Source organism: Nyctibius grandis, chromosome 13, assembly GCF_013368605.1.
Source record: "Nyctibius grandis isolate bNycGra1 chromosome 13, bNycGra1.pri, whole genome shotgun sequence".
Lineage (NCBI taxonomy): Eukaryota > Metazoa > Chordata > Aves > Nyctibiiformes > Nyctibiidae > Nyctibius > Nyctibius grandis.
Window position 1 is genome coordinate 13545134 of NC_090670.1, and position 27170 is coordinate 13572303.

The 27170-nt window shown below is 39.3% G+C and overlaps 1 protein-coding gene across 2 annotated transcripts in view; it reads left to right on the top strand.

The window, feature by feature from the left end:
• AFF2 (ALF transcription elongation factor 2) overlaps positions 1-27170 on the top strand; it is a 340529-nt gene that overhangs the window by 243662 nt on the left and 69697 nt on the right. For both annotated transcript variants that reach the window (XM_068411834.1, XM_068411835.1), the window contains 2 exons: positions 4175-4226; positions 19677-19714. In XM_068411834.1, coding sequence (XP_068267935.1) covers positions 4175-4226; positions 19677-19714 — 90 coding nt within the window. The remainder of the gene's footprint in view (positions 1-4174; positions 4227-19676; positions 19715-27170) is intronic.

Sequence of the window (27170 nt, forward strand, 5' to 3'; positions counted from 1 at the left end):
GCCTAATTTCACGTTCAAACCATCCAGACAGTGTTTGAAAGAGCTGTAGATACAGAGCTCTTCCGTCTCAGGGCTTTGAAGCTGAAATGGGTTACCTCTCTAGATATGACAGTGAAATAGTCACCTTGGATTAAGGTTGCTGGCAATCTTAAAAAGCCCTTATTGGGCTTTGAATGTGATCAGATGCTACTTGCTTGTAAATGGGAGTTAATAGAAACATTAAACAGTACAAGCTACTGTGACCCATGTCTTCAGAATATTAAATACATTTTTAAATTGTGGAAGACCATCTAGTCCTCTGCTTTCTGTAAAACATTACCCCTTCTAACCAGTATCCTCTGGGAGCAGGTTGTTTGAACTCTTCAGCATTCTACTTTCATTTGCACATACAGTGTGTTCTTAATTTATTCCCTCACTTCTCTGACTACTATATATTTATTGTTGATACCATACTCAGTTTCTCTTTAATTATTCCATCTGCCAGGACAGTGTGATGCATTTTAGAAGCTGTGTGCTTTGGTTGTTTAACCTTTGGGTTTTGTAACTGAATGAGATGACACAGTCTTCATTTAGCAGAACAGGCTAAGAAGAATTATATACTCCAAGCGATAAGCTTGGAACTGCTAAAGAAATACCAAAATCCAATTTTTTTCCTCTCTCTAGTCGTCTAAACATCCGTTAGTCTCTTGAAGGGAACTCATAAATCCTGCAAATTTAGTTTATCTCAAAGCAACTCTAACAGTTGTCCTTCCTACTAATCATGTTTTATATCCATTTTATATTTTTCAATATTCAATAAACATGTCTTGTGCTTACTGTACTTGTTAGAAAGTGTCTGCAGTATAGGTTGTATGAGGACGGTTATTAATCAGCCATTTCAGATAGCTGTTTGGTTAGTTTAGTAAGTGTATTCATTTATCTTTTTTATGTCTTCTTCTTTGTTCTTTCCATTTATCCAATATGGAATTTCCTTTGTCCTTTTTGGTTTCTTTCTACCAGGATATGTCAAAAAGGAATTTAACATGTAACAAATGAAAAAAAAAAAGATAGCTGGAAAGAAAAAAAACACCACCCTTTGGGCTTCGATCATGAAAAGATCCTTTGCAGTATATCCTCTTAGATCTGCATTAAAAAATAATAATAGAGCGCATTATCTAGCAGTGCTGCTTTAAAGCAGTGGATAATTTACGCATTAAAGTGAAATGTGGGTTTAAAAGTAGCAGTGTAGAATTGAATTAGAGTTAAGAGTCAGAATGATATAGTCCTGTATGAAGATGGTCTCGGTTTCCTGGGGGTATTGTCCTTCTGGTGTGTAATGAGACTTGCAGATAACAATCTGGGGCTGTGGATAGATCCAGGTAGAGCGATACGTTGAGAATGGCACAGCAAGGAATGACACTGGAGAAACAAATGAATGTGTCTGCTAGATAAACAACACGAAAAGTTCCTGTTCATCACCAAAGGCAGGCCTCTGAAGATTAATATTTCCTGAAAAATTCTGTATTGGGTTCGCATGGCAAGGTTTTGGTATCGGGGCAAGGGGGGGCTGCAGGGGTGGCTTCAGTGAGAAGATGCCAGAAGCTTCCCCCATGTCCAATAGAGCCAATGCCAGCCAGCTCCAAGACAGACCCACCACTGACCAAAGCTGAGCCCATCAGCGACGGTGGTAGCGCCTCTGTGATAAGATATTTAAGAAGGGAAAAAACTGCTGCACAACAGCAACTGGAAGAGAAGAGTGAGAATATGTGAGAGAAAACTCTGCAGACACCAAGGTCAGTGAAGAATGCGGGGGAGGAGGTGCTCCAGGTGCCGAAGCAGAGATTCCCCTGCAGCCCGTGGTGAAGACCATGGCGAGGCAGGCTGTCCCCCTGCAGCCCATGGAGGTCCACAGTGGAGCAGATACCCACCTGCAGCCCGTGGAGGACCCCACACCAGAGCAGGTGGATGCCTAAAGCAGGCTGTGACCCCATGGGAAATCCATGCTGGAGCAGGTTCCTGGCAGGACCTGTGGATAGAGGAGCCCACGCTGGAGCAGATTTGCTGGCAGGACTTGTGACCCCGTGGGAGACCCACGCTGGAGCAGTCTGTTCCTGAAGGACTGCACGCCGTGGAAAGGACCCACGCTGGAGCAGTTTGTGAAGAACTGCAACCATGTTGCAGAAGTTCGTGGAGGACTTTCTCCTGTGGGAGGCACCCCACGCTGGAGCAGGGGAAGAGTGTGAGGAGGAAGGAGCAGCAGAGACAATGTGTGATGAACTGAGCACAACCCCCCTTCCCCATCCCCCTGTGCTGCTGAGGGGGAAGAAGTGGAGAAATTGGGAGTGAAGTTGAGTGCAGGAAGAAGGGAGGGGTGGGGGGAAGGTGTTTTAAGGTTTGGTTTTATTTCTTAGTGCCCTACTCTGATTTGATTAGTAATAAATTAATTTCCCCAAGTCAAGTCTGTTTTGCCCGTGACGGTAATTGCTGAGTGATGTCCCTGTCCTTATCACAACCCATGAGCCTTTCGTCATTTTCTCTCCCCTGTGAAGCTGAGGAGGGCAGTGATAGAGCGGCTTGGTGGGTACCTGGCGTCCAGCCAGGGTCAACCCACCACAATTTCTTACTTTTAAAAGATTCTTTATCCATGCTACAGTCTTACTTTTATGGGTTTACATATCACAGGGAGGCATCTGCCATTTATCAAGACATTAATGACTAGTAGTTAAGTGTCCACATACTTTGTAACCACTGAGCTGCCCGACAACAGAGGTCACCGAAAGACAGATGACTTACAAACTAGTTTAAAGATCTCCTTGCACTTTCTGTTTTTAAGAGCACCAGCAGGGATCCGAACCTTCTGATACTTCCACGTTGGGATTATTGTCCCCTCTTTAAAATTCCTTGTACCAGGAGGCTTCCATGATTTACTGGTAGTCTTCAAATAAAAAAAACCCTTCCTAACAGAACGTCCATTGATTGCTACAGTTATTTAAAGGCTAACAATAAAAAATCATAGACTTCAGTCTCCATCAAGGCAGAAAGGAAACAGTAATTGCAATTTGCGAGCCTCCTGCCATGGGTAAAGGAGTTCAGGCTGGGAGAAGGGAAGCTTGGCAATTTAGTGGCTGTCACAGCAGATCTGGGTGAGACGTGCTGATTCATTCATACGTCATCCTGTGATAAGAGAATATGTCAAGGTGAAAAGACGAATGTGATGTAGAAGTGTGCCCAAAGGAATATCAGCTCTGAGGAGGACCACCAGTCAAAAGCGTGAATATATGGGAAGCTGTATGGGAGTGTATTTGATGTCTGCTAGTCATGTCTATCTAGGCAGACAGACCTCGAAAGAGACCTTTTCTGCAAAGATGTAACAGCAAATAATATGGTTTCTTACCCCATGTGTTTTGCCATACTCAAGTCTTGGATTAAAAACAAAGCAGTAATATAAGATGAGTGTTAATATAGTAACATGCATTATTGAACTCTTTCTTCCGTCAAAGGAAAGGAAGGAGGCATTGGGACAGACACATCTTTTAGGAGTTTCCTTTCCCTTTAACCAAGGGCAGGGAGCAGTGATGTGAGATTTCCCTGTATTAAAAAAATTAAAAAAAATAAAATAGGGATATGAATTAATAGATTCCTAGCATGGAAAACGTTTGCTCTGCCTTCAGATACTACAACTGTAACGTCCCGTCTAACCTCAGACAAGCTCCTCCTCTTCTTGCTATTCTCCACTCTGCATTCTCAGTTTCATAAGGTGGGGGTTGGTACCAGCCTCAGAGATGATCAGTGATGCCCTCCATCAGGAATGAAACATGAAGGACTTTTTCACAGTTTTTAACAGTCTGAGAGCTGAATTTCCCTTCCACCTTCTGACTTAGAAATACACACAGATGTATATGGACTAACCACCATGAGACAGTGTGCGAATAAAAGAGGACATGAAAGAGGAGCTGACTGCCAAACTTTATGATGGATGAGTCTGAAAGTCATTTGTTCTAATGGAGCATCACACAGAAGGACTAATACATAAGTACATGGAGTATTCATAAGTTTACTTACCACAGATCTGATTTTACTGTTGTTGAATTGAAAGGGAGATTTTCCTCTGGCTTTGCTGAAGGGTAGATTCAGCCCATTGTATATAAAGTTAATTCATTAAATGTAATGCTGTATTGTCTCTCTTTTTTTCCAGAATGCTTGAGGATGATCTGAAACTCAGCAGTGATGAAGATGACAATGAACAGGTAAATACATCTGATATAAGTGCATAGACCATATAATCTGACAAAGTTGTTTCATCAGTTGAATGTGATTGCATGTTGGTTTACTATATTTGCATCAAAAGCATTTTGGGGTGCTGCACAATCCATTAGCTTAAGTCTTGCTTGCGCATAGAACCTCTGTGGGAGGAAATTTATTCTTAAATAGGAGTGGATTTTGTCAGTTTTGCTGAATTAACTTTGTGAAGTGGATTAAACTAAACCAAAACATGACTTTCTAGCCTTGGAATGAGACTACATATGACATCACCCAGTAACAGCTCATGTGCTCTGAGTTTCTGTCCTCCATTGTACCAAACTAACTGTGGAACAGCCTCCACTTGTTTCACACTCAATTTCTGAAATTGATGACCTTTTTGGAAGCAGATGTGAAGTGACCACATGAGACCACCAACACAACTGAAGAGTTGGTTTGCACTTTGCAATTCATTTATAGAATTGCACCCAAAAACATTGGGTCTGTAAGTTTCGTTGCAGTCAGTGAGTAAAGGGCTGGGAGTCCATAGTTAGTAATCCAGTGATTCCCATTTGTGAGAGGGAAAATCCTCAGTGTGTAGCTGTAAATCAATACTGAAAGTTTCTCAGTCTACTTTGGACGTTAATGAAGAATCATCTTCAGAAAAGCGGTTCATGTCATTCTCTATCCTTCCCACTTTATAAATATTTATGAATAATGCTGGGAAATAAAGCTGATGAAATTAATATTTTCAGCATTCTTATCAGGAAAAAAAAAGATACTTTGGGTTAAATTCATCCCTCATGTTACTTCATATATGCAATAGGCTCAAATGTTTAAACGTCTGCAATAGAGAGGAAGGTAATGCTATAATTCAGCATAAGATCATCTGTTCAGCCTGGAAAATGTTAATTCTAAGTTGATCTTTCTTTCTTATTTGTTTTTTAACCACCTAAATGTTCTCCTTCAACCTACCTAATCCATCCTTTAGGGTCATGCCAGGAAAGATTTACCTTCTGGTGTCAGTTGACCCCTTAGTCATACAAGTCAGTATTTTTTAGCACAGAGTTAGTCTTGCGCTCTCATCTGAAGCCAAAGGATTGAAAGCCTGTACTTGTGCACTGCGCTGTTGTATAAACATGGTGGCTTATGAAACCAGCAGGTTTCCTGATCTATTGGAAACTTGCCCAAATAGTCCTGTAAAATGACATTGTGATACTGAGATGCCCAAAATATACAAATGGAAATATATTATTAAATTACTTTTGTTTTCCTACAGTAGTAGTTTTCTAGTGACTTAAGTAGAATTATTCCAAATTTACACTCTCTCAGAACATCACTGCTGTCATCTGGTATGTGTGCCTCTTACCCAAAGGCAGCATCATGCGTCTGAATGGTGTCACTTTGATCCCAGATCAGGGGCTGCAGCCTGAGTCCTTGTGCGGTGGTGATGTGCCCAAGCTGTAGGAAGCCTCAGACTGCACCAAAACTCCGTGTGACTTTCCAGTAATACCATTCACAGCATAAACTGCAGACAAACAAGAGAGCACAATAAGGACCGTTCGTGTAGTTTCCCTAAATTTTATAATACATAGAAAATGTTTTTCCTTTTGGCAGTGTGAGCTTCATCTCACTCTAAGTGATTAGAATTGATTCAAATCTCCTAAGTTCTCCCAAATATCTTCTTAAGAAACAGATTATGGTCTGTATATTTAGGGATTCCAAACACGAACACTTCCAGTCACGTAAAAAGTAAATGAACTGTCTGGACAAGAAGCACGCTGAGCCTATTTCTTAAATGCCCTGCACTTCACGGGAAACCTTAACCTTTCCTATGTACCCCACATATGTATGGTTGCATCTCTTTTATTTGTCTTAGAAACAGAGGGTATAGACAAAGTTGCACGCATTATAGGAAAGAATCCTGCAGCTTTTTAGGTTTCCTGAATGAATGACTGTATGTGTCTGTCCTTTAGAGTTTTGTCACACACTGCATCCCAGACTAAGGCCTTGCAAGGCTGAGCAGCATGGCTCTGCGGCATCACTCACGCGTTACACTGGCAGTGCCTTCACACTTTAGCAGCTTCTGCCATATTTCTTTTAAGAGAGGGAATTGGAAATGGAAAGGAAGGTTGATCTGGCCCACTGGTCGGACACATAAACGTCAACAAAGTAACTGCAATGGTTTTTGACTGCAAAATATTTTTTCCAAAAAGTTTATAAAATATTCATTCATAAGGGACAGATTAAGGCAATTACAATATGTGAATTTTGCAACGTTGAATGTTCAGCTGTGGAGCCCAAGGTTAGAAAGCTAGTTGTTTTTTTTTTTAATATAAAGATTTTTCAGTCAAATGACCATTGTAATTCAGCTGTACACATGTGCGCATTCTGACAGGGAAAGAAAAGATTAAAACTCTCAGCTCAAATCCATTCTAACAGTTTATGCAACATTTGTATAGGGAAATGGAATCATCATCTTTACAATCTTTCTGATTTTTTTTTGCTGTAGGCTTGCAGCCAATGTGAAGCATGAGCTGGCATTTACTCATTTTTATTAATAAAAACACAGTATGTAAAAATCAAGTTTGTTATCTTTATCTCTACTCATATTTCAAGGAAATTGAAATTCTTTGAGAACAGTGGTCATTAGGGAGCCCTAGGATTTGTCCTTTGAGAATTGCTAAGGACCCTTCAGTCTTTACACGGCAGGGGTGGAAGTGACACTGATCCATAAATGCACCTTGATCTCAACTTTTAGTGAATGCCTATAGTTTATAGACAGAGTTTCATCTATCACCCTGTCTTTTGAGACTACCAGTAGTCCATTTGTCATGGTGGAAGATTGTTAGAAGCTTGTCTGCAAGAAACAAAGCTCTTCTGTCTTATTCTCTCACTCCTATGAATAAGCACTCTTGTTTCTGATCTGTATTGCATTTATTTAGGGGTCCATGGACCTCATGGTCTCTCAGGTGTTAAACATTTCCTTCCTTTTCTCTCCACTGCTGAGGAGAAACCCAACACACATGATAGCTCCGGTCAGTCATATAATTAAGAAGTTGAGCCTGATTTCTGGATGAGATAAGAACTACTAGGTTGAAGTCAGTGGAAGGTATTTATTCTACAGATAATAAGCAGGACTACTACTGAACGTGCTGCCCACATTTAGCATTGATTTTTCAAAGAGGATTTTGAATAACTGGAAGTTGTTCCTAAGAGTTATAAACATGATCTGGAGAACGCTCCTTAATATAAGCGTTAGGTCTTTTTTGGTTCAGCCAAAAAGAGTTAAGGCACGTATGATGATGGCCTAGCAACATATCACCAAGAAAAAAATTCCTGAAAGGAGGCTATACACTTCAATTTCTCTCCAGAGGGCTTAAAAGGCTTCAGCAAGTGAGACCTGACTGGAAATCCAAACTACTAGTGCCAAACTGCTGCAAATTGCATGGAAACCTTGTGGTTTCCCTCTCCTTTTAGACTTCCGGCAGTTGTGGTCTTGATGTAGAAGTTGTCAAGTGAATTTCTTTGGGCTGTGATGTGCAGGAGGTTCAGTGAGGTAATCATTGCAGATACCTTCAGACTTCAAATCTGTAAAGCTTTGGACCATATTGATCTGTGCAACAGAGCATGAGGGAAGTTACAAGTCACTCCACTCCAGCTGCAAACTCCCGTCATCACTTTTTGGGCCTCGCTTGGAGAGACCGCAGTTATCGCCTACATCTAATACATGTAAACACAGCCCACAGTATCTTCAGTGTTGACACTTTGGAGCTGGCCATATGACACATGCTTTGTCCCATAGACAAAATGCTGATTCTTATGTTTCATTGCGGGTGACTTGGGATTAAAGACACACAGAAAACGACGGGTTAGATCTGGAATCAATTTTCATTTACAGCTGAGAAGCAGTTATTGATGCTGTGCTCACAGTTCAATAAAAGATCTAAAGATATAGACCTTGTGTTTCTCTTTCAATATAAGCTGCATAATCAGTCTCAAATGTTTTTACAAAGAAAATTGTATTGACAGTTTTATTAAAATTGCTGTCTTTAAAGTTTTAAGTTATCCACAATTTGACCTACTTGAATGATTTTTAATATGCACACTGACCAACCCAATAGGTTTTTGTGTCACATATTTATAATGCCAGGTAGACATCTGTTTAATGTATTATTTGAGAGATATTGTTACATTTAAGCGTTGCCAGGATTGTAAACTCTTGTAGTATTGTCACTGAGGGGAACGTTGTCATATGCATTAGTATTGCATTCAGAAGCCCTACTGCACAATATTTTTAGATTGGCTAAGAGAGATACAGTCAAGGTAGATGACAGACATGTTATTAGTAAAACCATTAGATGACAAGGCATTTTGGAGATGCTAATGTTAATATTCTTCTGTGAGGAAGGACAGAGCTTTTAGATGGCTTTATTACTCTGTTTAAAAAAACACATTGGAAATTAGGAAGAGTAGTGAAGATTTTTAATTAGTAGCTTGGTTCGGCTAAAAGAGCTTAGATAAAACACAGGTTAGTATTTCTGTTCTTTAAAGTACCTCTGTATAATTCAAATTAGCTTTCAGCTCAAAGGCGTCCAAATGAGTTGTGCCTGGATACAGTATTTTAAGCAGCTTTAGTGTACCCAATTTTCTTTAACCAGCTCCTCTTTGTTCTTCTGCCTAAGGAATAGTCCGGTTAACCTTTGAAATGTGTACTTAATTTAAAGCACATTGCTAGCGTTCTGTGTGTTTTTGAACCAAAGAAACTTTGATACTAATTACAGACCTGTTCCATTTTCACTATTTTGTGTATATAGTGGTTTTGGGAGAACAAATCAATAAGATGTTTTTCTTTTCAATTTATTTTTTTCCTCCTTCCCTTAATGATTGCCACTTTATTGCCGCTTCTCTGATAATCATACAAACACGAGACACACATATAATCCATGGCCCTCCTCTATCGTTTGTATTTTATACAAACATAATTTTTTTTTGCTAGGTTAGTATTAGGTAATTACATACAAATGTTTGACTTTGTAGCTGAGTCTAAAAAGGTGACAGGCTGAGCATTGAATCCTTATAATGCATACTGAGCTTTCAAAGCCTGTACTCAAGTTAAATTTTTTAAAAGTGTAGACACAGTATGCCTTCATCATATCATGTAAACACTTTTTAAAGTGAAACAGTGACCACTTCCCTTCTAACAATAGATATCTTTGCCTGTTGTAATTTTTCCCATTTTTTAGCTGGATCCTGAACAAGCTGTTTACCTCCCCAAGGTTTCTCCACATTTCCATTTACTTTGTTATCAGCAGAAAGGCTGAAGAACAGCTCTTCAGTAATGACATCAATACTGCACACACAGTGAGAGAGGTTATCTTGTCAAAGCTATAGAAAAACCAGATGGATTAGGCTGAAACTAGGTGCAAAATAACTTTGATAGAGTCTTTTAATGTAAACAGTTTATCTGTCATTGGGTTCCGTTGAAATCCCAGAGTGATGCTGAAGCAGCTGTAGCCACAGCAGCATGTGTTTTGATAAAGAACCCACATTCCAGTGTTTAAGATCTACAGTCATGTTTTGTAATTGTAGGGAAATGTTTTTATTAAGCCATTAATGAAAACAGAAGCTATTAGGATAATAGTCATTCTCCAACCTTGTCACTCTATAACCATGAAAAATCCTTTCATGAAGACAGGTCTCTTCTTGCTACCTCAGTCCATTTTAATTAATATTCAAATTGTTTTATTTTGCACAACACTAGTTGAAACAATCATATATCATCAACTGTGTAAAACGAATACTCCAGCTTCCGTTAGACAAATCTTTGGTAATAAGAGATTTGATGGCTGACATGTCTAAGGTCATAATTCACATGGTAATGACGTAGGTTCATATCATATATTTGTTTATTATCAGCAGAAGCTTTCAGTAACCACTCCGAGATCTGGGCTGAGCTTGCTGCAGTTATGAGCGAAAAACGTGGCACACCAGTAAAATACAGTGTTATCACAAGCTTTTAACTTGTTCAAATTCACAGAATCTCGTGTAATTGTTTCTGCACATGTTGTTATTGTGGAGGTCATCCTTCAGTGAGGAAGGGGATTAATGCAACCCTCAGGACAAATGGTTGCTGTAGTACTACAGATCAACAACAATAAGTTTGCTCTTACCTGGACTCTGGGGCAGCAGCTGCCCAGACCAGCACAGGAGCTGGAGGAGCCCCATCCCTCCCACTGACTTGCTTTTTCCATGGGTTCTCTAGTATGCACTGGCAGCTCAGGATCTCAAAAACCCTCTGCTGCAGTAGAGAAAATAATACAGGAATAGAAAGTACTGGTAGGCAGGCAGCCCTAACAAAGGGGGAATGAAATGCCTTAGTTGAAAAGATGGATGAATACAGCTGCAAGAAGTCTTCTCCTCACTTCCCCACAAGTCAACAGGCACTTCATAGCCCCTCAGTGCTCTCTTAAACAGGTGCTTCTCTTGGGTTTAGTTTTTCATGCCACCAGGCTGAAGCAGCCAGGCTCTGTCAGCCATACCATAAGACATCATTCATCTGAAGGAGAACCTTTAAAAGACCTGGTGCCTCCGTCACTAATTAAATAGGGGTGGAAAGGCCAGTTGTTCCTCAGTCCAGCAGTAAGGACCAGACGCTGGAGATCTGCCAGCCTTTTTGGGGTGGGAGAGAGGAGGGAGATGGAGCTTTTGGTCCTCAGGATGGGTCATGTACTCTGTGTGTGTGCATGCTTGTGCACGCATTTTTTTGTAAAGGAGTCTTTATTATAAGCATGGAGGAAATATATATTTCCCCAGGGCTTCTTGCTATGTATGCCACTTATGCAAAAGCCCTGTATTGTTTTGGCAGCAAGCACAGGCAGCAGCAGGTGAGATAATTGATTGACACCGGCATTGTTGTTGTTAAAAGAAAAGCCAGACTTGACCATACTGTCCTGTAAAAATAAATCTGAAGACTGTGATATCTGCAGTCCATCTCAGTGCTCAACACTCACTAATCCGACCACACAGGAAACATTTATCTCCCTTTTCTCCTCAAAAGGAGAGTGTGATTTTTATCATGCATGCCTTGTGAAGCATTTTGGTAAAGAAAGTGTCTGGCTTTCTTACACTGGCCATCTGCAGCGTCGCTCTTTTGTAAAAACCCAAGCAAACGTCTGTGAACTTCAAAATCTAAATTCTTGGGAGTTTTTCACACCAGTAGAGCATAGTGCTAGTGCTGGCTTTGAGACTGGGGGAGTTGCAAAAGTCTGAACAGAGGGACTCATAGGTGGCCAGAACAAGCGTAAAGTAGGTGATGAAAAGGGCATGATAAATCCAGTAATTAGCTTCTGTCAGCCAGAATAAGGGGAGAAGAAGTGAAAGTTGATCTCCCCTGGAGGTATTCCAGAAGCAGAACAGTAATGAGAACACCTTAATTTTTCTTATGATGAATGCATCTGCCACTGCAAGGTTTGCTGGGGTTGGAGGTGCTCCATTCTGTGCCGGCAGGATGAATCTTTGCAGAACAGACCTTCTGCCCGCTCGTAGGGACAGGTCAGGACCACAGTGTGACAGTGCAATTGATTTGGGCAGGGTGTTCTCGCAGAGCACGTGCCTGCTTTACAAAGTAACCGATTTCATGACAATGCTATTATGTATAATTTTTGGAGCTGTGCAATTTAGCAATTGGCTAAGTCATCTGAGCAATGTACTAAACCAGACCAAGGTCAGCAAAGAGTTATGTCATGTGTGTTTACTTCTGTTACCTCTGCTGCCTGTTTGTAATAGATTTAACATTCAGTATAGACGTAATGTTCAGTATAAATTAAACTTAAAGTCTTTAGTCCTGCACAAGAAATAAATAGGCGGCATGAACAATAGCAACATCAATTCACATCTTCCCAGCACTGCCACTGCTGGTACTCTTTGACTCTTCCCTTTTGCTTCTTAAGTCTAGGGAACTATTCATTGATTTGGAGTAAGGAAGAGACTACAGGTAGGTTGGACTCCCAAAGGAATGAGATAAAGGCCTCTGTCAGAAAGGAAAATCTAAGGGCATAAACTGCAGATGAGCAGGGGTACAAGGGGCTGTTTCCAAGATGTCTGCCGATCCTCCTTTCCAGTTTGACACAGCAAGTTGTAACTTGTGTGAACACTGAAAAAGTAACAATGGGACATTGCACACTAAAAGTACACATCATTATAAGACCTCAAAATATCAGCACTGTTCAGGTAAATTTCACGGATGAAGGTACAAAGAGTTACTCTCCTTCTGTTAGAACTGGGAAACTGAGGAATACACAGGTTGTGGAGACTGTCTGCAGCTGCACAGTGAGGTCACAGAAAATTCTTTGAATCTAGCCTTCTGCTGCTTATTTCTTGAGAGAAGTTGAGGGAAGACTTTTTGTTTCTCTTATAAATGTTTCTTGACCTTTTCTCCATTTCTTTTACCTCCTCAAGACTTTTAATCATGTGATTACAATGTTGAAATGCAGCTATGGAGTAAACCCAGCAAATAATGGATTTTTTTTTGATTTATTAGCCCTCCGAAGGGTTGAACCAAACACGCATTTTAGAAAAATCATCAGGAAATAAGATGACAACAAATACTGAGTTTTATTCCTAGCTAGATGTTTTGTATTTTCGCAGTAGGATTATCACCCACTAAGCCTAGGCCATTTGTAATGAATTTGTAACAGATTATTTGCTAGGAAATGATGATTCAAACTAGAATTTCAATTTAGAATTTTTTTCTTAAACATGGAACATTCGGTACAATTTTCCCAACTTTTTCTGTCACCAGGGCTGTATATTTCTTTTTCAAATAAAACAATTCTTATGAAAAATCAAGCCTAGCTCTAGCCAGGAGTTCTGTTCTCTGCCACAGAACTCTGCAATGACCAAGTCAGTTGGTATTTGTCAGAGCATTTAAATCTGCTAGACCTCATGAGACATCAATTAGCATTTGTAAAGCAACTTGAAAATGTTTTGTAGGACTGCAAAAGTTGAATCAGTAGAATTTGTAACTACAATTTGTCCTTTGTTGGATGCAGGAGTCAAAATTAGTACAATTAGCAACTTCCCATGAAAAGCATTTTTGAAAGAATCCAGCATATATCAAAATTATTGGGGAAGGAAGGCACTGTTTCAAGCCTCTTCTGTCAAGGTAAATTGATATGAAAGTCCAGGCTGTGCCTAAAATAAGTGTACATGTTATGCGAGTTATCTTTGAGATAAGTCCGTTCACTGACAGATAGCCATAACAGTTGCTTTTGTAAAGTTCACCAAAGACACTGAGTAAACTGAAGCTTGTGCCACAAAAGCAACAATGTTCCTAGTACCCACCCTAGCTAATTTAAAACCAGCTCAGGTATGTCTACACAAGCAATAAGCACTTCTCAGTGTGTAGTACACTCTCAGTGTGTGTTCCTTTTTTCTCCATTTCTTAAAAAAATATGGAACAGTCCTTTAAGAACGGGAAGTAGCTGTGTTTTTCATTGCACACTTCCTTAGTTTGATTTCCATGATTGGCTTGATAGAAATGTAAGGATTTGGGAAAAAGTGCTGACAGAAACCCAAATATATCTGTGGTGTTGCTTAGTTAAAAGCAGTTCACTTACATCAGGGATGAAGGTGACTCCTAACCCACAGACAGACTGTCTTAGATTTGGTCACTTAAACTCTATTTTTCATTTTACCCAGCCTTCAATGCACCAAATGAAATTGAATTTCCAGTATTTCAGGTATTCTTGAGCATCCCTCTGTGAAGCCATGAAGGTTACTGCATTGCTCAAAGCAATGATGAGAAACTCTCTGTGGTTCATACACAGCGAGAATTCAATGAACCGTTCTGATTTGTAGATACCACATGCTTGGTGACTTGATATTTCAAAAAATGGATCTTAGCTGATCCATCCCATATGTTTGGCTTCTGAAGGAAAAATACTTATTTTTTAAAAATACGACACGATCATGAGAGTGTCTTCTCCATTGTTTTTGGTCCTAGATACAGTAACACTGAGCTTTTTGTCCTCAAGGTGAGACTGACCGCGAGCATCACACACAGAATCTCAAATACAAGTTTGCCAACTTCACGTCAAAGGCAATTAGAAAGCAAGAAATACAATCTCCTCTGTTGACATTCAGGGACAGGTAGAGGAGAGTGTAACCAATGAAGTAAAGAGAAAAAAAAAAAGGAACACGACACACATACTTATGCATGTATCATCACATACTAATCCTTCAGCCCTCAGGTTTGGGCTTTCTGATTCCCAGCACAATTCCAAATGGTTTGTTTGCTGCACACTGTGTTCTCCTCCTCCACAGGAAGTCGTAGTTAGCACCAACTGTATCATTACAGAATCAGAACAGAATACAGTGAAGTCAATAAGTAGTGGGTTTTGGTTTCTTAGGATCATAGGTAAGGCATTCTGTATAAATAAGATCATGGTATAACTTCCAAGACAAATTAGAATCTACAAAGATATATGTATATAAAACTATGTCTATAACTCGACTAATGTGGAAAGTCTCTTTGTTTTTATTGGATTGTTGAATTCGGTCTCCAAGGAGTCTCTTCTATACCTACAGGACAGGAGAACAGCATGGTTACTTGTGTTGAGTCACTTAGCAATTCACCCAAGCATACAGTGCTGGTTAGAAACTAGGAGATTAACCTAAGTTAGATTTGCAGCCGCTCATGGGAAAAGTTAAAGCATGGAGGCCTTCCTTCTTCTGCCAACATGTTTGATGGCATGCAGTGCCATCTGTCGCACCCTAAGAGACTCTGAGGCTCAGCAGTTGCCTTCTTAGGTGGCTGATCAGTGCTTCTGAATCAAAAGGGTGAGGAGGTGTTCTTAAAAAATACTTTTTGTCTAATCTCACTTTCTCAAAATCAAATACTTTCCCCTGAAAATCCTGGATTTTCTGTTATGCAATGGAAAATATATCTTTTCTTTGGATAGCTGACACTTCCACTGTAACACTTGACCAAAAATCTAATTTGCCTCTGCAGATGCCAGTTATTTTACTTTGATGTTTTGGAGCCAGCCTCTTGTCAGTTCATTCTCTTCAGGTCTTTGTGATGTAGGAAAGTTGTACTGACTGGATTACTTTTTCTGGTTCTTTCTATCCAAAAGCCAGTCCAGTAATTGATAGTGACGAAAAGCATCATTTTTCACTTTTTGCAGTCCTTGTGCACAATCTAGAAGCAGTTTGTGCTTATTCTCATGTTTAATCTTTTGTGTAATAGTTAAATATCTGCTAACAAAAGAAGTTTATGGGTATATCTGCACTGCAGATCAAGTAACGCACAGTGCAGGTGGTTCTCGAGCTAATGCTAAAACAACTAGTGCCAAAATCAGGTGTAATGCAACATAAGAGTTAGGAGTCATTCACAGTTATAAAAGCCATGGGAAAACATCCCTGGGAAAACACTCTTTGATGGATGAGCCTCTGTATCTTACTGCTTTTCATGTATTCTTCATCTTCTTTCTTCTTATTCAACACTAGAGTCAGCTGTTGAAATAAGGTCTCAGAGAGCAGGCACACAATTATGGAAAGGCCATAACTGTAAAAAAAAATCAAAAGGAAATTACAATTAAAGTGGAATGACTGTCTAGTTCACTCTGGCTTCCATTTTCTAATCATCCTAAATTATTTTAATGCATGTTTTCAAGCTCAAAATTAGCAAAGGTCCTATGATGTAATTCTCCTAACACCCATTGAATATTACATTATACCAGTCCAATTTCATTCCAATCTTTTGCAGCATCATCTCCTACTCAGGGCACATGTATCATGGTTTAGGGACCTCTTACCTGCTCTGTTTCTATATAGTACTTTTAATACACAAAGTTTAGGAGTTGTTGTGGAGTTAAAACCATTTTCTTATTTGTAAAGGCCTAGGAATATAAGATAAAAAAATAACTCTTAAAACACGTTTGTCTTTGAAATATCTTAAATTAATAATCAAAAGCTAGCATCAAGCCTAAAACAAATCAAACTCAGTCATGAAGATGAGAAATAGGAATTATTAACTGAGTAGTGAGGTTGATGGAGGCTCAATGAGATCATTTTGTTCAAAGATTAAAGGCGATGAACACTGAAATAGTTGAGGAGGATGGCTATGAACACATCTGACTAGAGCTGCTAAATTCAGTAATGATCAAAAGTTAATTATCAAAGCAGAGAGAACTACTCAACACAGACAATTTGAGTCAATAGCTAAGCACCCCAGAAAAAAAGTAATTTGGAAGAAGTATTTTCCTATAATGAAGTTATATAAAAGACGTACATTTCAAAGAAACCTGCCTAAAACAAGATTGCATTCTTCCTGATCAGAGAAAAATAATTAGCTCTAATTGACAGACCTGCTGCACACCAAATATTTTCAAATAATATGTTTCTGCATCAAAGCTTAATGTGTAGAGTTACTCAATGTCACTTTGATTTTGCCTTTCTTTATCTTCCGCCACTAGGCATGCTCATGGTATCGCAAGAAATACGCTTTGAAAAATGAATGAGCAACACCTACAAGACAAATAAAAGCAGAAGGCCAGATCCTGCATTTCTTAGACGGAATCCCTGATGTATTCTGTGCTGTGTTTTCACATCACCATGGTCCCACTCAAAGGCAAACTGAATCATTTCTAATAGGAAATGACCAGTTGTTTGATCATCCAACATTAAACTAGGTTGGCATATAGATTAACCTGAGCGTTTGCAATATTGGTTTAAAACTCTGTATGAGTGAGCGTGTGTGTGAAGGACGCTGTCCCTCCAGCATGTGCCTTTTCTTAAGAGTTAGGAAAAAAATGTGGAAATTCTCCATGTAAAAATCTAAGGAAAGATATGGGCAAGAAGTTCATGGTCCAAGAAAATAAAATATATCTATAATTCTTTATTCCTAAAGCTACCACATTTCTTTCAGGGGAAACGGTTGCCAGGAACATGGCTAAGTAGTCAAAAATCAAACATCCAGTTTAGATTCTGCTCTTTAATATTCTATGACTTTGACATTGCCAGTTCTCACTCCCTGAAATAACTTCATCTTCTTTAATCTTTAATGTAAACAGTTTAGCTCACACCATCACGCACATGCTCTCCAGAATATCTTCTGCTTTACTTTGTATTAGAATCGACCACATTATTACTATTTGCTTGTGATCCTAGACACTCGCCACTTTTCTGTTTTCTTTTCTTTATCTGTTTTTGAGATCGGTTTTTGTGTAGTGATTTTTGAATAATTCAGGGAAAAAAAACTGATTTAGATGCAAGTTTCACATGCTTGAACTCAGAATTGTTATTATCCAGCTATTTGGTGTACAGAAGGGTCAAGCAAAATATCACTGTACAGTCCAAAAAACTTCTGCCATTGTGGAAGGTTGTTTATGAACTTTAAAAATAATTTTAGTTTCCTGCAGGATGGGACTGAAACTTGGCATTTAGTGGGGGGCTTGGGAAACTGAAATGCCATTTTTGATGGCATTTTAATGCATTTTAAATTAAGCATTTGTGTGTTGTTACATGTAGTTTATTACTCAGAAAGATTTCTTAATAACATACTTCTGAGTCTGCATTTGTACATGGCAGCTGAAAAAGGGAGATTTGGGAGAGTATCAGTGGAAAGAGGCACAACCCACATTATCTCACTAATGAGGCAGAGGCCCCATTTCGTCATAGGCTTGTTTGAGAGGACGTAATTAGGCTTGGGTCTGTAACACGTACTTGTGCAATCTTAAGTTTAACATTTCCTGAGGTTTAAGTGTTTTATTTAGCAACCCTACTGTACAATTAATGTAATTGTTTCCTATCATCCATTCATTGATTTATTCTTTAGATGGAAAATATAGTCCAAATGAAACAAACACATTTTTCTTCGCACACTGGGAGCCAGCCCAGAGGATTGCTGTTGCCCCATCTCAGCTATCACAAGCTCTAATTCTTTCTCCCAAAGTTTAAACTCGTTATTAGGGTTTTCCATGGATTTAAACACAGATTTTATCTTTGCTATGACTGGTGGCAAAAGTGCCAAAACAGCAGGTATTTTGAAAAACTAACCCCATTATAGAGCCCAAAGGAAAACTCATTCTGGCAAAATTTGGAACCCAGTTGTGCGGGTCTCAGAGATTTCAAAAGTTAGTCAGTTTTCATGAAGGATTTAATTCCTCAAGGGCTTATGTGAGCATTTTTCAGGAGCACTAATATTAGTAGTTCTTATATGGGAACTATTTTATTCCCATCCCTAAGCATAGCAGAGGTTAAAGTTCCTCACCAAAACCCTTCTTTTCAATTTTGGTAGGCTTTATAAAAATATCTCTGAAGGTAATTAAGCACTAAAACTTTCCTTACTATAATAGGTTTATGGATCAGTTGTCTTAATTCTGCCTTTCACCGCTATCCGTGCTTGTAATCTCACTAACCATCTGACCGCTTTCCCCATTTAAATCTATTACAGTCTGGTTCTGCAAATGCTAGGAGGAATTCTTTGAAATGATACGACAACACTAGTTTATCTGAAGGTGATATTTCAAGCCCTCTTGCGTTAAAATGCTATTTACCTATTCTGAAAAAAAGTCAGAGGAGGGATGCAAGGTTGGTTCAGATTGCATAATTATGCCACAGGAGCATTTAAAAAAAAAAAAAAAAAAATCTCCCCTAAAATCTCGAGCAGCTTAACCAGTGTGATAGACTGGCGCGGCTCTGCCATCAGTGCCCCCAGCTGCGTTGCTTAGCAACATTTTAATTCAAGAAGAATCGAAGGAGATGAAATCCCCGTGGAGAGGGAAACAGAAATAAGAGGGCCGCTGACAGATGATCTGAGTTGTTTCTTCTAATATACTGTGAAGATCACTGGCTCTTTTCATGAATGATAAATGGACTGTACACAGATCAATGGGTTCAGCAATAAACTGGAACCAGGCTCCATGTCTGAGGTGGTGCAGGCCGAGAGGCCCAAAGATTTACTCATTTAGATGATTTGGAATGTGTTTTCTCAAAGGTTTCACAAGAGGAAATTGATCTGAACATTTGGTCATCCCTTGCCCTTTTCTGTTGTTGGCGAATAAAAACTGTTTTGGAAACGGAGTCCGTTCTTCGCTTTATTTTTTCTTGTTGTTGTTCTTGTTCCAGATATGGCCAGATAGCTTGTGACAAAGGGGCCAGACCGCAGAGCGGGAAATGAAGTAATCGCCCTGAATGAGCGGTTCCTAAACACTCGTGGCCGTTAAAAATAAACAAACCACACTGATATCACAAACTGGGGCAGAAGTATTTAAAACCTGTAGCGCTGTGACTCTGAAAGGGTCCGGCTCCTGCAGCCCCCTGCCCCGGTTGTGACGGGGTGCCTGGGTGTGCATTTCTGAAGAGCATCCGAGGGTTGATGTTTGCGTGCGGCTTGGTTGTCTTTTGGTGTGTTGCTTAATTGTTTGTTTCCCCCATCCTTCTTCTGTTTACAGGCTGCTGAAAAGACAAAATTGAGAAACATTCCTGTAAAGTAAGTTATTTTTATATCCGTTTGAAAATGCAAGTTTAACAAAGTTGCTGTATACAGTCACTAAAAAGAGTAGGACGGTAAGAGGGACAATGAAAGAGATAATAGAATTCAAGTTGCCCATAATCTTAGCTATAAAAAGGTCAGTATCACTGAGGAAAGCTTTCGATTTCTTATGTGTCCCTAATGATTGCACTCCCCAAGTTTCATCCCGTTTCCATAAATTAATGTGTTGTCTATGAATAGCTGCCAAATAATATCACAAAATACTCAATACATAGTGCTCCTAGCCTTGGGGAGGTTTGTACATGCTAAAAAGATTATGATTTTTAATTGCAATCCTTGAGAAGGTCTGACGGGGGGGAAATAACTAGGAATGTGCCAAATGATTTCTCGACACATGGGAATATTTTACACCTATGTATCAAGGCTTTGCCATCCTGTTGATTAAGAGCTCTCTCTCACTCCGTGTGCGCGTATCTCTCACACCATACACACACGTATGTTTCTGCTCTTTACAGTAGGTCTCTGTGAAGGATGAGCAAGTTACCAGGGAGCAATTTCCAGGGCATTTTATGAGAATTCTTAAATCTTAGGGCACTAGTGGCAACACTCAGCCATATATCATTGAATTAAGAAAGTTGCTATATAGATGTCCTGGCTCTTTGAGAAAAGGGATTTTCAGTTAAAGCTGCCAGCAATCAGTGATTCTGTTTAAATAATGAATACTCCAGTCTTAATGGGCTCTTATGTACCAATAAACCACACATTTTTAGCTTCAGTAGGTGATCATGCAGTTTAACTAAGTCCCAGTATCTGTGTGTTCCTGTTACAGACAGAGGAAAGGTTCATATTTTCATAGTAGTTTGCTGATCATGCTGGCTTTTGGACTGGAGTGGTTTTGTATTTGTAAGAACATGCACTGACAGGACTCACAAATCATTGTGTTTTAGCACACGTAACAAAAGAATACAGTTCTACTTCTCACATGGCTTCCATCATGTATAGTCATTTACACCTTATGAAGTGAACGCAAAATGTGTATAAACACTCCTTGGAGTGAATAGGCAAGATGGAAGATAGCCATAAATCACTCTCTCTTTATGTTTCATTCAATCTGATAAAAATTAGAAACAGGATCCAGCAGGGACTTGACAGCACATGAAACTTCTAATAAGACAAGGGACCTTTCTTGCCAATAGGGCTAGTTCAAATTCAGTGCAAGCTGAATTAAAGTAATTGTTAGCTGGTGGTTGTTTAATAGAGTGTGTGAAATGAGCTGTTTTCACCTCACATTCTAGAGGATCCAGGAGTTGCAAGGTGATGAGAGTCCTGGGGAACAACTCCAAAATAATCATTTATCATTCATTCACTTTTTTTTGTAATATATTTTGAGTCAAATTCTCAGGAATGTCTCAACTGAATTGAGTTTTCCCACATGTAACAGAAATATCAAGCCTTGCAGCCATTAAAAGGCATGTATGTGACACTGATGCCCAATTAATCCACCAGAAAGATTTGGGAGTGGTGGGAGGGAAAGGCAATTTAGGTTAAATCATTTCTTTATGGGACTTCAGTAAGTGTAACATTTTGGAATGGAAGGCGGACAGATGGACAGTCTCGCTCTTTCTACCTACATGTGCATATTTCACCCTGTCATGTTTCCCCCAACTGGTTGTTTAACTTCTCGTTGATGGTGTTCATGGTGGCAGCTTCAATTAATACCCTAGGGAATCCATTATACCTATTAATTACACTCTGCATAACAAAACAGCTGAAAAATCTGCCTAGTATTTTTCAGCGTCATGTAACTACTTAAGGTACCTGTATACGATTATGATTGTATGCTAAAACATTACCTCTCAGGGCAAAACTAAGAATAGTGTCTTTAAGATGGCAGTAGTAGATATGGATTGCATTGATATAAGTGTCACAGCCACACTTAGTACAGCTCAGGCTTGTCTAGCTTTTAGTTTTTGCTTTTGTACTTTTGTAGCTCTCAAATGTCAAAGAGAATTCCACTTGAATTTTAATGTTCTTCAGCTATGCAAAATAAAGTCAGTAGCTTCCATTGTCATAAGGGCTGAAAGCTGTACAGATTCCTTCTACCATATGTGACTTACCACATACATTTTTAAAAACACATTTCTGTTATTAAGACATATGTGATAGTACACTTCTGCAAATGTGAATTGCTTTTGGCTAAAAGCCATGCACTAATAAGTTGAGTTGAATCTAACTGCATTTGACATCTGTTACAATATATTTTTTTACATATATAAATATATATATAAAATATCCGCAGTTGTCACTAGCGTAAAAAAATTCCCGCTTTTTACGTTGTGCTGAGATAGCTCTTGTGTCCAAAAACTGGAATCAGAAATCACTCCCTTTTAAAGGTGATAGTTTATATAGAGTCCTTGGACAGGGCCTAATAGTGCCACTATTTAACATATTAGTTTAGGAGCATGACGAAGATTTCTGTAGAAATGGTCTATTTACTTTTCATTGCTCAGTTTATTAATGCTGCTGGTTTAATGTTCGGGAGGATGTTTACTGTTCTTTTTTTGTTCTGTTGAAACCCTCCAGCGCTTAACACTTATGGAGGGAAAAAAACAAGGAAGTTTCCTTATTACAGTTCAGTAAGGCAGCCAAGCCGCCGGTTTCTTAATGTCCAAGCGTCTAGTGTGAACTCCCTGATGGTCAAGGCAGATGGAGGCAGCATTTGGCTCCTTCAGAAGGCTTGGTCTCAATTCCATATTCCTTGTAGCACTGCAAGACACAACACATCCATAGGAACTCATCTTTATGTATTGGTAGCATCATCTGAAACAGTATAACTATAACACACAGAAAATAGCTAAGAAGTCTCTGTGTCTGCAGGACTGATTTTTTTTTTGGGGCGGGGGGGGTGGAAATAGTGCAGTTACTTTTCCAAACACATAAGAACCTTTTCTGTCTATATGTGGCACCAAGGTGGCCCCCATAACTGTAGAATCCATTACATTTAACGTATTTATCCTCTCCTGCCCTTGTCATATAAGGAGCACTTACTTTCTCCCATTGTTTTTATGCATATTTACGTTGAGAGTCTGTAGCAGAAAAAGAATTTCCTGGATCCAAAGTCCTAGATAGTTTCTTACTTACTCGCTGGTCCTTATCGTGCTGTTCCTGTCTGAAAGAGGTAACATGACTTAAGTTTACTCTATGGAGGGTTTATAGTTTCTAAAGAGTTGTTACATGAGACATGGTTTTGAATTAGGACACATCCAATGGAAATAATCATCTATATACCCTGTGATTTGATGGAAGAGGGGGAGAACAGTGATACCATTAAAATTCAATAGAAGCTTTGTTCTGAAACCCAACTGTTGATCAGTCTTCCCAGACTTTTTTCCAGACTTGGGTAGGCAATGGGAGCCCACATCGGCATAGAGCCTAGAGGGATCATGTTCATGTTGACTTGGACCACACCACTTGTCTTTTATCAGTGGGTTGACCTGCAGGATCCCCTCAGATCCAGGCAAGTCAGGGTTAGGCCTCACTCTCGTGTACAAATACACTTGGCTTAGCAGCCTGTACATTAACATAGACTGAAAGTCAGCCAGCCCAGTACTTTGTCTCTGCCAGTGGCAGAAGGTGGGGGAAGAACAGAAATTATGGAGGCATCCTCCATGGGGAGTATCCTCGCACCTTCTTGCACACGGCTTTTTACACTTCCATAACCGCACGTCCTGTGTTTAGGAGGTACCAATGGACTTATCCTGCATCCAAAATCTCTTTTGAAATCTGTTTATACTTCTTGTCCCCACAACATTCTGTGGTATTGAGCACCATAGTGTGTGAAAAAAAGTATTTTGGTTTTTTAAACCTTTTTTTTCATATATTCAGTGGAATCCACACAAGTAGTTATTCTTGCACAAAAGAGCAAATGATTACTCACTGTTCTTCATTCCTGATATTACATATCTCTGTCATATATACCAAGGAGTCTTCCTACTCAAAAGCCACTAATAATGCTGTTTTCCCTCTAAGTGTGTGAGCCCACCAAGGGCATAGACACAAGGCAAGTCTCTCTGCACTTGAGAAAGGAAGGCTGTGTGTCTACTAGTCGGGCAGAGACAGTGGTTAGGAAGATAACTGGTTTCTTTTCACTGTTTTCTGTATGAACGAGATGGGTTCTTTGCATGGTAATGCCATTCTGACTCAGGACTGGATATGATGTCACTCTAAACAAATGCCTCAGATTACAGTCCTTTATGAAAATGGCCAAATGGATGCCATGGGAAAATGTGGGCAGGTGAATGATTTGGCTAAAACCTTATGTCATCAAACACTACGAAATACAACATTTTTTTAAGAGAGAAATTAGATTTTTTAAACGGAAAGTGAATGCTTTTAAGAGTGGTCCGCGTAGTCCATGAACTGCTGTAGAACTGTGAGAATATTGGAATTGACTTCTTGATTCAGGGAAGAAAGCATTGCCTTCCTTGAGTGTCCTTTATGCTCTCTTCTTTTATAGTCCCTTTAAAAATCTTCAATAGAAAGCAATGGCATTTCCCCCAAACACCTGCATATGCTTAAATTTGCTGTAGATTTTATGACTTCCAGATTCATGTTTTGGAATTATAGCTTGTGCTAAAATCCTGCTGTTTTTTATATTTACAAAATATATTTGTTTTTCATCAGCCACAAGTTTGTTAACCAGAAAGACTTGTGGTGTTTATTGTCTTTTCCTGCCATAAAACTCATCTTCTCCTCAGAAGGGCATCTGACTTGACTTGGTATGGTTTTCTGTCCCAACCATCATTGGAAATGCAATCCATTAACATTTGATATCTTGACATTTCAATTGACCTCTCATTTGCAAAGCGCAGTGGTATTTTTCGTGGCCTTTTCATCCTTGATTATACATGGAATAGTAGTGACTGTTTCTACTGACTGCACTTTAAAAATATCTTTGTTTTACCAGCTGGAGTGGCACCTTGTTTTTCCCTCCCTGGATAGACCTTATTCTGCATGGAAGGTCTGAGGTCTAAGCCAAGTCATGCAGAGCCAGAGGATTTTCTTATTGACTCTCGCTTAGGGAGGGCAAGCAGGTCAGACTCCAAGGGTCAGTTAATGTATGCTGTAATTGCAGTAACCATAAACAGATCTTTTGCTTCCGTTGGCAAAAGTGCAGGTCAGTGGGCTAGGTCTGAAGGTTGGTTTGTTTTTAACCAGTTAAATAAGGCACTTGTAACCAGTAGAGGTACGAAAGGGATGGTGTGCTGTTGGTACGCATGCGCAGCACTTCCACTGCAGGGTATCTCCTGTCCTGTGTTTAAAAAAAGAACAATAAAAGTGTGTCATGTCTAGGTTGAAAAAGCCTCCCATTCATGGAGAACTGTATGAGACGATGGCCATATATACATATATATAAGTGTATATATATATGTACATATATGTATACATAAGGCACCTATGGACCATAGGTACCTATGGACATTTGTGTATGTGTACCTAAAGGACTTAAACCACTTTTAAAGAAACAAGAAGCCCAAACCTGCTGTAACTCTAATTCTCAGCAAAACTCCCAAGCAATTTCCACACCGCCGCCTGTTAGTCTCTGCTTCTAAACCTTCCTTCCCGTTGTTTCTCCTCAGACTGTTTCTGATGAACTACTAAATCAGCCAGCACCAATTCAATTACTTCTAAAAATCCATTACAACATAGTGCCTAAACTGCCTGCCCATATTCATTTCTCAAAGAAATCCATTCATATTTATCTTTTAATACTTTAAGTCTAGCATGCGAAAGCACTCAAATCCCCAGTAGAAATCCAGGAAAAAGCCTGCTTACAGGCAATTATAGACAATGTTCTTTAGCCCCTGATCGTCCTAGTCTGTCCACTGAGGCGTCTACACAGGTGCAGGGTTCTGTCAATGGGATCAGTGTATGGCACCAGGAATAAAGTCCCTTCAAAAATTCTCAAAACCCCGAAATACCACTGATTCTGCAAGCTGGGCCACGTGGTAGAGTCTGCATAGACACGCAATACTCACAGCAGGGTCAGCACCTGGAGTGTCACTATGAAAATCAATGCACATATGCTACTGTTGGTTTCCAGTGAGGTTTTTTTAGGGGGTCTATGTTTCCTCAGCAGAATGTGAACTCTAGAAATGTTGTGAAGGATTATTTTACTCTTACAAGTTAAAGGTTAGTGTTGGAAATGGATTATAGAACTGCTGCTTTTAAACTGTTTGCAAAGAAACGCACATATTAAATCCTTTTTGATTATATCACATTAATCCCTAAATACTGATTTTTATGCAAATTTTGACTCTTGCAAAGCTCTGACAATTCAGCTATCCCCATGTGGTTTTACCAGAGCTCAGTTGCTCCTTTAGATCTTTTTTCCTTTTTGCAGTACCTTTTGCTATATTCCAAAGTCATCACGGCAGCTGGAAGATGTACTTCAGACACAAAATAATAAGTCTATTTAATATTTTACCTTTATTTTCTGAATTTGTTCCTCTGACACATCTTGTTAGATATATTTTTATCAGTCCAAAGGATAACCACAGTAGGGCTGTTTTTATTTCTAGGGAAATGATGCATGATAACTACTGGCAGGGCCCAAAACAGTAAATCAGTCCTGTTCCAACCACAGAATGTATTAAAAGTCTGTAGCCTGTAGTAATAAGTTATAATTTAGTTGACTAGCAGTTTGTTTGGACTTAAAACTGCACAAATGTGTCACATTGGCCAAGTCCTGAAATATAAAATAGTTTGTGCTTTATTAAGGTTTTCAGCTACCACCACAACAGGTACCTAGAGAGAACACACATTTTTCAAATGGGCGCAATACATTTTTATAGTGAAATGCTTCCGACTTGATTGTAGAATTTATAGTAGATGGTTAAATTACCTCACGTCCTGTGTAGTGCACAATGTTTGCTTACAAGACAATGAGATGAACAGACTCTGAGAGCTCATTCATCTAATCTCTTACAAATCTGAGCACGCACCATCAGTACCGAGCACCGCTGGCTATAGCCAGCCACGAGTCGCCCCTCAGCTGCCAAGCCCAGCATGTTGCTCAGTGGCCATCACAGAACTTCAGACACCTACAGAAACCTTCTCTTCTGTGTATTTTTATTTACAGAGACATATATATGCCAGTTGACCAAAGCTAATCATGCATTTGGGTAAAATTTGCCAGGAGTCTTGCAGCTGGACAAAAATAAGTATTTTCATTTTAACTGGATCACTTTTGTTACTTTTCAAAACAACATTTTTACACCTTCATTGTGATACAGCTTATCAAGATTAAATTCAGGTCAATTTTTAAAAGTTGTGAAAAAGTGGAAGTTTGAGGCAAACAAAACCTTTTTTTGCCTGATTCTTTCTTTTGACAGAAAAAAAAGTTAGTTAAGGTAAAAATTTTTTTTCCAGTTTTATCATGTATCTGCTGTTG